Genomic DNA, 14,414 nt, shown 5'->3' with positions numbered 1-14,414 from the left:
ATAAATTATAAATATACAAATCTGCTTAAGGATTTTGTGAGTATGTGTTTATATAGTTGATTATTACTGCTGGGGTAACCAGAATCACTGCATGAAATATTCTGCATAATACTTTTCCCTTCCGCCTGACATTTCTCCTTATTACTTTATTCTTTAATTGTTCCCATGAGGCCAGCTACCCCATCTGCCTGAAGAAATGTGCAAGTATGCAAGATTTGAACTCCACTACTTTATTTTTGTAATTTTATGTGCAGCACGAAGGGCAGGCATCAACAGCAATCTTACTGCTTTTGTATGCCAACAACTAAAAAGAAGAGATTAGGTGCCTATCTCAAAGTATGAGGCCTGACATAATGTCTCCCAACAAATGCTACAAAATCTCTGTACTAGATCCTATCTTTGTCTTGCATTTAGTACATTTAAACAGATGCCAGTTCCTGACCCCTGGAAAAAAAAGAATGACAAATAGCTCCTGGGAGAACAAAATTAATTAATATCAACATGTTAAGGAGGCCAGACTAGACAGCAAAGCCATATACAATCAGGTACTTGAATAGAACACATCCAGTCCCATCAGACCATGTAAGGCAGAGCCAATAGGGATCACTTCCCCAAAACAATCCAAATACCCAGACAGACAGATGCATAAATGCACACAAAGGAAAAACAGAATGATGAAGAACAGAGACTGAGACAAGGACAAGGTACAAAGCCTAAGGAACAAGAACACCCTCACCACTACATTTTACCAGATCATCATTGGCTACTGCACACACCTTTACAGAACAAGGAGAGAAGGGTGCTGCTACAGACTTATGGCTTGTGCTATATCTCACACAGGAGGGGTAACAAAACAATACTCCAATGGAAAGCATGGCTGGGAAAGGAAGAAATTACAGGATCTTTTCTTTACTACAGTTCAAGCTGGAGTCAATCTTAAGATACAAATTCAAGCCACACTCCTCTAGAAAATGTTGGGCTCATTTCATGGAAAAGTTTCATTTGAGAACAAACACACCCACCAGCAAGATGGAAAAAGTCAGTACTGTTTACCATTGAGAAGCAGAATGGGAAGTCCCATCCTCTTGGAAGGAGAAAGGGGGAGAAAAAAAGAGGAAGTAGAAAGAGTCAAGATGTTCAGAGTTATTACGACTCTGCTGTTTTATCTCCTTATCTTGCTTGTGGGCAATGGGGCAATCCACCCTGAGACACTTTCCCCTTCTGCAGCAGGAAGGCTGAGGTTTCAGAGCAGCACAATGAAGATCTTTTCTGATCAAGGGCTTGGTGTGTGTATTTACTCTCCACACTTGGAAATGGAGTAAAGCACCCTGCTACTACAGGACTGATGGAGAACTAAAACAAGGTAAAAGTAGTGATTTGTAACACCATTAGATTAATAAGCTGTAAGATATCTAACTGAAAGATCTAACAACTGAATACAGAGAAGCTTGACTAGCTGGTATTTGTAAATTATAGAATCATAGAATTGTAGACATTACATGCTCTTGTGTGCAACCAACAGAGTACAGGTATTTCCTGCTCTTGACTGTGGACTGCAGTAAGACACTAAGCATGCACTTGTTAGTCTATTTTCAAAACCTTCATATTTCTACTTGTTATTTATATTTATTACTTAGAGAGACAGTATATATTTCACACAATAGTATGATCAGATTCCAGAGTAGAAGTATCTGCAGGACATGATTTGTCTCTACTTTAATCCAAAATCTGTGAACAATGAACAAATTCCATATGCTTTCACAGGGATATGACACCTATTGAGACTGATTATACTTTTCTCCGATACTATTTTATTCTAAATACATTTTTTTTCTGAAAGTAATCTGCAGAATCACAGAAATTAACAGAAATTGCTTAAATATGCTATTTGATGTTAAAAAATCTCAAACAAAACCAATGCCATTTTCTTCAGGGAGAATATGATTTTGATGGAGGACATTGTTGGCTGTCACCTTTCTCACTCTAAGTGCAGCTTCTCTCTGCCCCTGTGACCTCTTTCCTGCATAGAGAACTGTAGCAAAGTACGTGTGTTTTTCATCTGATCTTTTTGTTGCCCAGTAAACATCCATTATGTAGTTCTGTGAGTGCCTTAAGTTAGACTGCTCATTCACATCTCACACAAATTATCACAGGATCATGGAAGGGTTTGGGCTGGAAGAGCTTCATCATCAGTTCTGCACATGGGAACGAACAGCAAATAAATCACCAGTACTCTGCAGCAAGCACCATAGCAAGAACTGTGCACACTGGGGCTCAGTGGAAATACCAACCTTCTGCAACAAGTACTGAGCCTGACAGAATGTCTTAAAAATGTGTGCTCAGAATTGATACTGGTGAACAAGCATTGCCACATTGAGTGCACATGCCCACGAAGCTCACTTGTACCATACTGAGGTGCTGCATGTGTTCCTGCCACCCTTCCCCTAAGCCCTAAGTTATGGGACTGGCTCAGATCCCTGCACAGAGCCTTTGCTTAGCTCACTCTGCCCATGCTCCACCTCAGCTATCAGCTGTTTGACATGACACTCCCACGCTGAGTGTCAGCTGGCAAACCCTGATGAAAGGTAGCAAAGGGCTGCTCAGGATCCGGGCTCTACTAGTGTCTGCTTCGAGTTATGCATGGCAGGACCACCTCAACTTCCCTGCTCTTCTTTCCCCTTTTATGTTCCCAAGTTAGGAATATAAAAGCAAGAACAGATGCTAGCTCTTCTTCAAGAAGCTGCGCTAGAAAGAGAAAACTGGAAATGTTGCACCTGCATGGGAACAACATGGAGGACAGAGACAAGTTTATCAGGGAGATGTTATGCCTCCTGTTAACACACTGAAAATACCCATGTATTTTCCTCCTTTTGAGAGAGAAGCTGCAGCAATCTCCATTAATAAATTATGAGTGAATATAAAAGGACACACACTTGTCCACTGAAAACTTTAGGAATCTACCATTTCACAGTCTACCTGGACAAAAGGGAAGAAAAAGCAAAATTTCTAGTGCCAAAAAACTGAACTATGCTGACAGCAAACAGATTTGTCTAATAATGCACACCTATTGAAGAAGACATAAACAAAGGGAAAACTATTCCAGATTTAAAAAAAAATTCTACTGGTTTGGAACGCTGAGATATCTGCACATAGACAGTATGCAGCCTGTTCAAATCACTTTTCTCATTATTGGATCAATTTCTATAACTAACTTCCATTTCATTAAATTGAGTGGTCAGTAAATTACAGTTTTACATGTCAGACATATTATATGAACTACCCATTACTGATTGAGAAACTATAAACTTCAATTCTGTCCCTGTTACAGGTTTTAATGCATACCAGGAAGTTCTGTTTAAGTTTTTACTTTCATTTCCTCCAAGTACAATCAATGTGGTCCCTAAATGATTCTTCTCCCCACCCCAGTGCTATCTATGGTTGGGTATATGTGAAACCAGGTCCCTGTTTTGGAAACATTAACTTGAGTACCACTGCTATCATTCCATCACACAATTTGCATCTTTTAACCTTTACTCTTCTTGAACTGATTGTCTACCAGCATCCTGCTGTGACTAATATATATGCATTTATAATCTATTTTTCTGTTGAAAAATTTGAACAACGCCTGCAAACACATCATGTAGATCTTGAGCTAAGGTTGCTTAGAGCGCTTGATTAGTACATGAGGGATTTACACACCATGCATGTGTTATGAAAGTACATGACAGTCATGGACAAGGACAAACATGTATGGAGACAACACTTAAAGGTTCTAATAGAAATACTTATCAAAAGTGTATGTTTATATTTAATATTAGGAAGAAAAGTAAACACTTTTAGGAGAATTGCAGCATATGCTACCAACTTTATGTCAAAGGACTAAGAAGCAGATCCTTGCTTTGCCTTCAATCTGTTTCATTCACAATGAAATTATTTTAAAAAATAATTAATTAATACAGTGTTACTATTTTGGGAGATGCAAGTGAAAACTGTTTCCTTTCTGCATGGACAGACAAGTGTGCTTTTTAGAGAAGGACAGGCTTTTCCCCCTGCTTTTTGGATATTTGTGATTCAGCTTTTAAGGTCACCAGCACATACAGCAGGATCCCAGGCATTTCAGCACTAAGTATCTGCTTCAAAAGACAAGTCATGAAGAATTCATATGCATGCTAAAACAGATTTTATGCTGTGTGTGCTGAATCTTCTCCTCACATGCTATCTATTAGGACACTTTTGCCTGCCTCATGCATCTTATAAGCCTAGATAGAGGGCTGCAGGAGAGGCATTACCTTCTTGAACATTCTGGTGGAGTCTTCACTTATCTGCATGAATCGCATGATCACATTGTTCAGGTAGATCTCACTCAGCGTTGCATGGTCTTTGCTTTCTCTTCTCACTTGGTTCAGGAGTAAGTACCAGCAATTCACTGGTGACAAGAGGTTCTGGTCTTTCCTGAGGAAGGAGATACACACATGTATAACATATAGAAACGAAAAGGGTATGTTATTAACTGAAACATCTCACTGACATTTACAGTCATAACTTGTTACATAAAAATATCTGCATCTGAACAATCTATCCATTCTGGGATAACTCAGGTTAGGCAAGCCTCAGATGACTTTTAAGACACACTCGAGTCCCATGAGGCATGGATACTCTGCAAGCCACCTTAAAAGTATAAAATATCTTTCCACAAAGCTTAGAGATGGAGTACATGTAAATGTTCAAAATCAGTAAAGGTCTTCCCTGGAAGAATAACAGTAATTAATTTTTGATATCAGAAATAAACAAGCACTGGAAGCACAACCCAAATTCTTAATGAGAAGAATTGCAGGTGTAGCTGTTTCACTGCATTGGATTTGTGTACCTGATGAAGTAGAAGAAAATGTCTCAAGCATCCATATTCTCTGAGCAATGCTCAGAAATTCACAGCATTCATAAATACACTGCTACTGCTAGTCCTAGATGTGTCAATTACAAGACAAAGAGCAGGACTGGACTTTTTCCAGTGATCCAATTCTGAATTCCCATGACAGACTGTTTGCAATGCAGGCCCACTCCCAGCTTTAATGTAGCAAAAAGTGAAATAAAGGATGACTTCTCATTTCTTTTACACAAGGCAAAATAAAAATACATGTAGTTCACAACTATTTCACAGACAAAAAAACTTTATAAAATTTGTCTTATGATTTTATTGACATTTAAGTATAAAGTTTGCCTTCCAACTAACTGCTCTAGAAACTTGCTGCTCTTTTTTTTTTCCTCTTTTACAGGGATTCTCCTTTAGTTGAAAGGATAAAGCACATGAGGATCAAACAGGTAGAAGTGGTGATGAATTGAGAGAAACTCCCGCAAACTCTTCTAATAATTAGCTCTTCTCATTGTTAGAAATATGGCCTTTAATTCCCATCTAATCCTCTACTTTCAGCTCTCACCCTCAGAATCAAAGCAACAAGGAATGATTAACAGAGAAGAGTATTTTCTTTTTCATCAGTGCTTTGCTTTGCTATGAATCAGGAGTTAAGAAAACTTCCTCCATTTGTTTCAGATAGACATCTTAACAGTGTTACTTCACAGCAAGGGGTTTTATCAGCCAGGTCAGACAACAGGAGCACTCCTGAAGGGCCATGCTGATTCTTCTTGGTCCTCACTGCTTCTGTACGTCCCAAAGCTGATTCCACAGACCTTCCTGATTGTTCTGGGGGCAATGGTGGGAACAGCTCGGGGACCAACAACTAAAGCCACTTTTGCAGTAACCTGTTCTCAAAGCAGAGAACAGCAAGAGCAAAGACAAAGGTAGAACTCAAGTCATAACCCCCATGCACAGCTGCCAGTCTGGATTTAACATGTTTAAGAACAAGGAAAGATGTTTGTAAACATAAGGAAAAAAGATTTTGCCACAAGCAGAATAAAAGCCAGGGCTCTCTGTGAAGTGGTGACATATGCACAAGTTGGTTACTTCAGAGAATCATTGAGTCACTAAAACGAATTTTAAGAAATATATATTAATGCTCTTTGAACTGTTCAAGCTGTATTTGATTAACCTTTCCTTTGCCAGATTTATTTGGAAAAGACTTCTGTCCTGAAACAACAGTTTTATCTGTGTATCTCTAGCACAGCACCGAGTGAACAGTGGGAAAATTATTTTTTAGTTTTACAAACACAAAATACTGTTCTAAATCCCTAAGCATAACAGAGCCAGACACATGCATCCATTAATCAGCTCAAGTCAGGAAAATAACCACATGAGACTATGTCAGCAAGTGATGCAAATGAAGCATTTCAGAAAATGCACTGTATGTTACAAAACTCTGCCATTAAAATGATACATTAAATTGTAAACAACACATAAAGTTCACATCATCTTTACTCCTAGAAATCAGAGAGGTGAAGATGCAAAGTTCACATGCAACAATAAATCAAAATAGTTTTATTTCTTAATGTCACTCTTGGCCAAAATTGTCTTTTTTTTGCTGTTGTAACGTTGACTGACCTTCATGCAGATGCTTCAAAATCCGACCAACTCCACTAGAAATGAGCACACAGATTTTCAAGCTTTTGGAGCTCTGCATCTCTTCTAGATACTGTATTTTGGGTAGTTTAAAATCCATATGGTAGGTTAGGGATAGTATTTACTGAAACTACTTGTCAGAAGCTGCCATGAGTAACTGCACAGAGCCACATCAACACTGGTATTTAGGCACGCATCCACCTTCAGCTGCAATGAGAACTGTGCTGCTAAGCAGGGCTGGAAATTTTAAACAGGCCTTTGAACCAGCAACAGGTACAACATGGGGGTGATATGGGCAAGCAGGTTTCTCTTACTTGTACTGCTGATGATCCTTTGTACTCCTGGTTTTTGCCATGAACCTCTCGGCCAGTTTTTCCAGGTTTCGGGAGTACTCCATCTCTATTTCCGACTTCTTGCGGAAGAAATCCTGCAGATCCTGAAGAAGCTGCACTCTCATCTCAGTCTGCTGCTCCAGGCATTTCTGTTGCTCAACGAGTTGAGCTCGGATCTCTAATTAAACAAACAAATATCCACTCAGGTCAGTGAAAGCAAATTAATTGAGTGTTACCAACCAAAATTACAAACACTCCAGTGTACTTCATCCTCACAGCTACACCAGCTGGAGCTGGATTTGAGGTCCTGTGGTGGGACACAACAGCGGCAGCTCTCACTTCTGCCTCCACATGCTTCATCCCTCCACATGCTGTCTGTCTTACAAACAGCTGGGGCTCAGGTGAGTCTCCACCTTCCTCTCCCATCCCTCCTCTGGCCACTGGCACTAGCACAACATTCCACTTGGAGCGATCTCCTTGCAGAAGGTGGTGCTGCCCGGAAGAATGGCTGGATAAACAAGCAGCCTTTGGGCCAGGATCAGCCTGCTGACTGTCAGGTGTTCTATCTTCATGTACCCCATGGAAACAACCTTGTGATAAACCCTGGAGGCACTATCCATTGTAGTTGTGCACAGGTGAGTTTCCGTGTCTGCCCTATCTCTGCCAGGGAAGGAACCGGTGTACTATACATGCATCCAACAATGTTTTACAGCAAATATAGAGCAAAACATGTACCTATTTGAAAATTTGCACCTCTGCACAAAGTTCCAGAGACTATAGTATACTTTTTAGTATTTAAAAAAAAATCATTTTAGAAGAATCTCAGTTTAGAAGAGAACAGATGCTCACAGTTCTCTTCTAGAGCAATAAAGAAAAGGCTCCAGATAACCTACCACTTTTTGCCATATGCAAAATTACTATGTAATAGGGTTTTTATTTTAGAGATTTCCGGGTTTTGTGATTTTCTTTTATTTTGGTTGGTGATTTTTTAGCTGACCAGTTAAATACATTCTGAGAACATTTAGTCTAAAAAGATCCCTCTGGTTCTTTAGAGTTCATTACACATTTGTCAGCTGCCCAGGCACAGTGTACTCCAATACTGTGGAGTAGAATGAGTAGTAAACACTTCCAGACAATAATATATGTGTATATTTTTTACACAGTTTAATGCTATAATAAGGATTTATCAACAGCAAAACACCCAGAAGTGATGTTCATGTAAATGCAAAATTGTTGTGAAATTTTACTTGATTCTTAATGACATAACCATGCTGTGGGCAACAAGATCCTGGAAATCTTCAAAGCCCACAGCATAGTTTCAAATAGAAGAGCATTCTAAAAGTCATCCTAACATCACATGGAACTGCAAACCACTAAGCACTAATAACACCACAAAATATTATCTGATGCAACTAGGATCTAATGCATCCTTACTGATCTTAGAGCAGGTATGAGGTCAGAGATCCACTCTGCTGGGATTCAAATGTGTATACTGACATAAGGTAGTACGAGCACAGAAAACTGTTAACCAATATATTTGCTGGAGGAGGGAGACACTGCAGTATTTTCTTCCAGATCTCCTGTGAGCTACCAGCTCCTGTGTTAATCATTAATGAGACCATCCATTTTTATAGTCTGGGAGGTGAACCAAAAAATTCACGGTTTGGTTTTCACTTCATTTCAAATCAGTTTGTTGGAAAAGAAACCGTGCCTCCAGCAAGGATGAGCCACTGTAATACAACACTGTATCAATGACATTTATGCACACAGAGGAGAAAATCACATCAGAGCTGGAAGGTTAACAACAGAAACAGATGCTCAAGACCACTTTTTTAGGTGTCTACTACTGCTAATATTGCAGTCATGGAAAAATCCTGTGTATGGGGTACTGGCTGTACAGATCCACTGGTCAGAAGCAGCAATTTTGTTTATAAGCTGGAGTTTTCACTAAACTCAGTTCCATGTACATGGTCACTATACTTCAGCCATCTCCCTTTCTCACTCAAGATTTTCTAGCAGCTACTTTGAAAGCAGCATTTTGTACAGAGCAACTATGTTCTGATTATTTTGTAGGTCAGTGTACCTTGCTGCTGTAATTCTTCTTTTTTAAGCAGGCTTTTACCATAGCAACAAGAATGAGAAAGATTTTAGAAACAGGAATATATTAATAGAAATACAAGAAACAATGAACAAGGGACAACTGATAAAATATGAGACACTGCCTTAGCTTTTTAATGCTGTCTGGATTTCCAGTGGACAATAGTGGCTTCCTTCAAACTTGTATTTTAGGAAACAAAATTGAAGCATGATCTATGAAAGCTGATGGAGATGTACAAGCTCTGAGTAAGGCCGGTAAAATTAGGGGCTCAGGGGGCTGCAGCTTTATGAAGGGAAGATTTCTAATTTCTGTTTATTTGAATCTCAGCAAAGAGAAAGAACATGTTGATTCCAAAAGGCTAAGCCTGTGGCCTCCTGCTGGAGGAGAAAAAGGGGAGATGTACATCCCACTCATGCTAGCTGACCACAGTCAGTCCAGAAGTGACTTCAACAGCAGTTCTCCTTCCAGTCTTTCATGTCATTCTGCTCCTCCATTTATTATCTTTTCTTTTACTAATAACATGTGTACTGCCATTCTGGCAGGCTGAGGAGACGGCAATGAATAAGAAATCAGATCAGCAAATGTTGTGACTTCCATTTTCTGACGAGAGTGGTGAATTAAAAAAAAAAGCAAGCAACCAACCAGCCAAACAACAATAAACCTCCAGAACAAGTACTGGAAAAACAGGCAGGCAGCCTGAGTGGCTGTGTGTGACAAAATCACAACTGTCCAGGTACTATTAACTATAATAGACTACCCATTACCTATTGCTACAGAAAAATTCACCCAGGCAATGCTATTTTCTTCAACCAGTTCACATGTGTGATTTCCCTAAGGCTATAAAGAGTGGCATGGAAAATTACTGCATTGTATTCAAAGAAATAAAAACAGTATAGTCCAAATTCCATAGATACAAAGACACGTGTAGCAAGTAAAAGAAGTGTGCCTGTCTTTACTCTTATTTTGCTGGCACGTTGAAATTAAAAGCTGAATTGGTACCAGTTGTAATGGGCAATGACATTGTCCTATTCTGCTCTGCTGAGTGGCTGATGTCAAATTGCCAGGCTATTTTGTGCCAGGAAAAGACCCATTTAAACCCTGGATGAGTTAACACCTTCTCCTTCTTTCTCTTGGCAGCTTTGAGTCAATGCTCACTGGCTTTCTGGCCAGGGGCAGGCTCAAAAGGAATCCCATCCATTTATACTGCAGCTTGAACAGACTGAGATCACAGCAACTGGGGAAAAAATTAAATCCACCTACACTTTGTCCAAGATTTGCACAATCAAAGTGAGGAAACAGTTAATGTGATGGCAATTAAATCAATAAACTGAATAAAGTTTTATTTCTAAAGATTTTTATGCTAAAATTTATTTTGGTTATGCCCTCACAGACACCCTCCACTACAATTACAGCATTAAGTATAAAATTACATTTTGTTTATGCCAATTTTTGTTTATGCCAATTTTGAAAATATAACTCTAACGTTTCAACAAATCTTTATTTCCTTGACAAGTGGTTAGATCTGTGCATCATGAAAAGTAAAAAGAGATAAGATATATAGTTGCTTTGAAAGTTAAGTCAGAGCAGATGAAGCTGAATTACTGATATCACCCAAATCATAATCCGAAATAACTCATCAAGGTTACCTCTTTGCACACAGTACAGTATTACAAATAGTGACTTACACAGCACTGCTGTAACACCCTGTACTACCCTGAAGAACACGTATGGAACCAGTGACAGGCCAGTGCCCCCACTGAAGGAACCTGTGAAGCTACCCAACGTGACACAATCATAATGCTGGCTACACACCAGCAAGGAACTAAGTCCTTCACCTTCACACGCAAAAGCACCAGACTCCATCAAACATCCCCAAAAAGTCAAAGGAAACCCTCTCCTGACCTTATAGGTCACAACTTGTAAACACATGGTATTAACCAAATTTACCCATGGACAGACCAACACTTCTGCCCTGCTACAGAACTCCCCACTGCAATGCCCACCTCCGTCCCTGCCCTGAGGTACTGCAGTGCTCCAGCCATGCTGCACCAGGCTGTGCCCAGCCTTTCAGACCTTGGAGACCTTTCAGACCACCACAAACTCTCTTACCAACTCTCAAGCAAAGCAACTGTAAAGAATGCTTCATGGTGCTACCAACATTTCTGCCTCAAGAGGCTTCCTGCCTGAGCCACTCCAAGAGCTGATGCAGCCTGCCACTCTTAGCTCCCATTTAGCTTTTGTGCTTGCAGGGCAGCCCTGACATGGACTTTGGTGTTTGCTGAAAGCTCTGGAAATGCCAAAGAGCAGGAAATGTCTCCCCAGTCACCCCACTTGGCTGCACTGCAAGCCTCCCACCTGCTGTCTCACCCTGCCTGGCAAGGAACTATATTTAAGTCATGATTACAATTCACAAACTATGCAGACATATTAATCCAGTGGTATTACTGGATAATCATACCAAGAGCCTTGGGGCCTCACCCTTCAAAAGATCACAAAAGCAAGTAACTCAACAGAACTCTGAGAGTACAGAGGCTCTCACAAGACATAGTTAAGTTTGCAGGTTTTATCTGGGTAACCAGACAAAGCTGCATCACTTCTCATTTTTCTCCAAATGTGTCCTTCACAAAAAAAAAAAAAAAAAAAAAAAAGGAAAAAAAAAGAGTTGCTTTTAAATGTCTCAAAAATGTCTCATCAAATGCACTAAAACCTATACATGGTATCTTACACTTTGCATTTCTAAACCATTACACTTAGTCATTTTTTTTTACCCCAGTGAGCTATCAACACACATATCCTTCATTGTCACGCCAATGATATCCAGATCATATTTCACAGGCAAAGATTCAGACCTTAAATTCAGCCTAGATATCATCTGGCGACCAACATGCATTTGTAATTAAGCAGCTATTGCAGCATTAATCATCTTGCAGTTCCTCCTTGAGGACACTTGAGTCTTATATCCTCTCATTGTGCCCTAGTTATTCAGCATGAAGAATTGCTGATGTCTACCCCTGCTGCTAGAAGCTGGGGTGCTGCATGAGGGGACTAATCATTTCAGTTTCATTCGAGCCTCTGCCTTTGTAAGGACTTGGTTTTGGCTTCTTTGTCAAGATGAGTGGAGCTTTGGTCCAGCTGCGTGCAGCTGGCCAACATCTGCAGTTTAGGTTTTGCTTGAGCAAAGTGCTTATCTCCAGCCCACTGAGGATGCTGCCAGCAGAGAAATCACAGCAGGAATCACTGAGAGGGGCCTGGAGGTGTCCCTGTGCACGTCTAGTACTCCTTAATGCCATGTCCCATCAGTGCTCCCACAGTTTCCAGGGACATTACTGTTCCTCTCAACAGACAAGAAGATAAAGATGGTGAGAGGCATCACATCCATGGTGGGTGCTCAGACACAGCTGCCAGTACTTATCTCTGAGATACACAGCCTAAAGATGCTAGCGCTGTAAAGTTTTTATTTCTCAGAGACTTGGCTGGAAAGCTATTTGAGTATTTCTATGACAAATGGCGAGGGAAGCTCTGCGGTCAGCAGGGAGTCTGGCTCACACTCTCTCCCAAGTCCTCGTTGCCATTTTCTTTGACCACAAGCAGGAAAATCCACTTCAAAAGCCAGGAAATTCCACCAGACTGACAGCTAATGAGAGATGCTGGGGTAAAGATCTCGGAGGCTGATGCAGAAATGCCTTTAAATAGATCATGAACCTGTACCACAACATTAACCTTCTATGACAGACTAGGGGAGATCACTTCCCTGTGTTCAGCATGTAAGAGGTGTGGCTGCAGAGACAGTGATGCCCTTGAGCTTCCATAGGCAGGATTTGTGTGGACTTTGTTCTACCCTGACCCCATCAATTTCACTTAGCACATTGAGCATACAGCTTTATACATGTTGCCATTTGAAGTGGGACCTCTGCTGTGCACATCCCAGCATCAAACTTACTGTTTGACTTTGTGCTATTTCCCAGAGAATTCGTTTCAGATTTTTTGTTTGTGTGGGGATTTTGGGGGATGTGCTTGAGGCTGCCTGTGACAGATCACATCTTCAGGCTGTAGTGTAGAACTGGATGGGGACAGAGAATCACTTCTGCTATCTGAAGGACTGTACAAAGAATGAGCAATCTGATGCCCCCGTTGACATCTGTCAACCTCTTTAAAAACCATAAACTACATTCATTCAAGCACTTTGGCATCCTTAAAGATAAAAACCAATCCTCATGCAGCCATTAGGAGGAAAGCTGGTGTAGAAGCCATTTGCAGGATGCAGACAAATTTTTATGGGTCACTTCACTTGTCCTGCTCAAACAAAGGGAGCAGAGAAACAATGAATCCTCTCCTCAAAGCTGCAAATTTCATTTCTATACATTCAAGCAAACACACTTCTGTCTACTGCAGTCACAGACTGGGCAACTACATGTGCTAATGCAGAATCCTGTAACTGGGGGATCCCAGTGGACAGGATTCAAAAAGGGCAGCTGTATTAGGGCACCCTCCAGATCCTTTTGAAATGAGAAGACATGTCTGGAAGAGCCAACAAAATCTCTAGATGTAGAAGAAGAAGCTTTTCTTCTTGTTGTTCTTGGACTAGCGCCCTCCTGCTATTCACAGCCACAGCTGCTGGTCACTTGGCTGCCTACCGTCCCAGTCTAAATGGAGGGCAGTGTGCCAGCTCATGACTTGGCAGGACACTTGTGCCACAATGTTGCTGCCAAGTGACCATGAATTTAAGCAGGCAGACTGCCTGCACCACGTTTTGAGTGCCACTGCTTTTGTGGCAACTGCTCCTCTGCACGCATAACTAAGTGCTGGCACTATGTCCTACCAAACCTTGAGCCTGGCATACTCTGTCCTTGTAGTCACAGGATCTGGGACTGAGGACAAAAAATTCCGTCCCTCAGTGGAGAAGGAACTTTATTTTGCTCAATAGTAAAAGCTCAGTTCATCTCAAAACACTGCCAACCAGAAGAGTAGAGAGCAAAGGGCAAGATGCCTCCTCTGCATCAACAGTCTGATTCAAGGTCTTTCACCAGAGTGACCAGCCCTGAGAGAGCAGATCCCCTCCCAAAATCCAGCTGCCCTACCTCTAGATGAGCAAATCAGTTCTGCAAAGAAAGACAGAGACTGAGAGGGGGAGGAAAAAAGAGTCCATGCAACTGTCTGCCAAGCACACAGGTGATCTATAAAGTAGGTGTCTGAAAACCCATTTAGAGCATCTAAACTGTCAAGATCTATGGGAAAACTTATTCTGAACCTTATTAAGAGCTTCGATCATCCATTTTTTGGTATCTTGTTAAAGATACCATGAGCCTTTCCTTGCAGTCTTAAATTCTGGGCACATGAGAAAATGCAAAAGAAATCAGTATGCCCAAATCTTTCTTATCTTCTCACCAATGACGTATCTGCCTACAGAACAGAAAGATGATTCATGGGTCTTCTTGGAAACACTCTTTGCACAATGTCTGCGAGGCCTTATTGG

At 40.8% G+C, this 14,414-nt stretch overlaps 1 protein-coding gene across 2 annotated transcripts in view; it reads right to left on the bottom strand.

Moving 5' to 3' along the window:
- The window catches only part of SRGAP1 (SLIT-ROBO Rho GTPase activating protein 1), a 138,855-nt gene that overhangs the window by 65,082 nt on the left and 59,359 nt on the right, over nt 1-14,414 (bottom strand). Inside the window, exons 2-3 of one of the 2 annotated variants that reach the window (XM_054275897.1) lie at nt 6,826-7,021; nt 4,290-4,452 (exon numbers count right to left, since the gene is read on the bottom strand). In XM_054275897.1, the coding sequence (XP_054131872.1) occupies nt 4,290-4,452; nt 6,826-7,021 (359 nt within the window). Of the gene's footprint in view, nt 1-3,528; nt 3,540-4,289; nt 4,453-6,825; nt 7,022-14,414 lie in introns of those variants that run through there. The other variant, XM_054275905.1, reaches the window with a different exon arrangement.

This window comes from Melozone crissalis, unplaced genomic scaffold, assembly GCF_028551555.1.
Source record: "Melozone crissalis strain CALT ecotype California unplaced genomic scaffold, PUWL_Pcris_2 ptg000004l_1, whole genome shotgun sequence".
Lineage (NCBI taxonomy): Eukaryota > Metazoa > Chordata > Aves > Passeriformes > Passerellidae > Melozone > Melozone crissalis.
The sequence above is the reverse complement of the archived record's forward strand: the minus strand, read 5'-3'. Positions and strand labels throughout refer to the sequence as shown.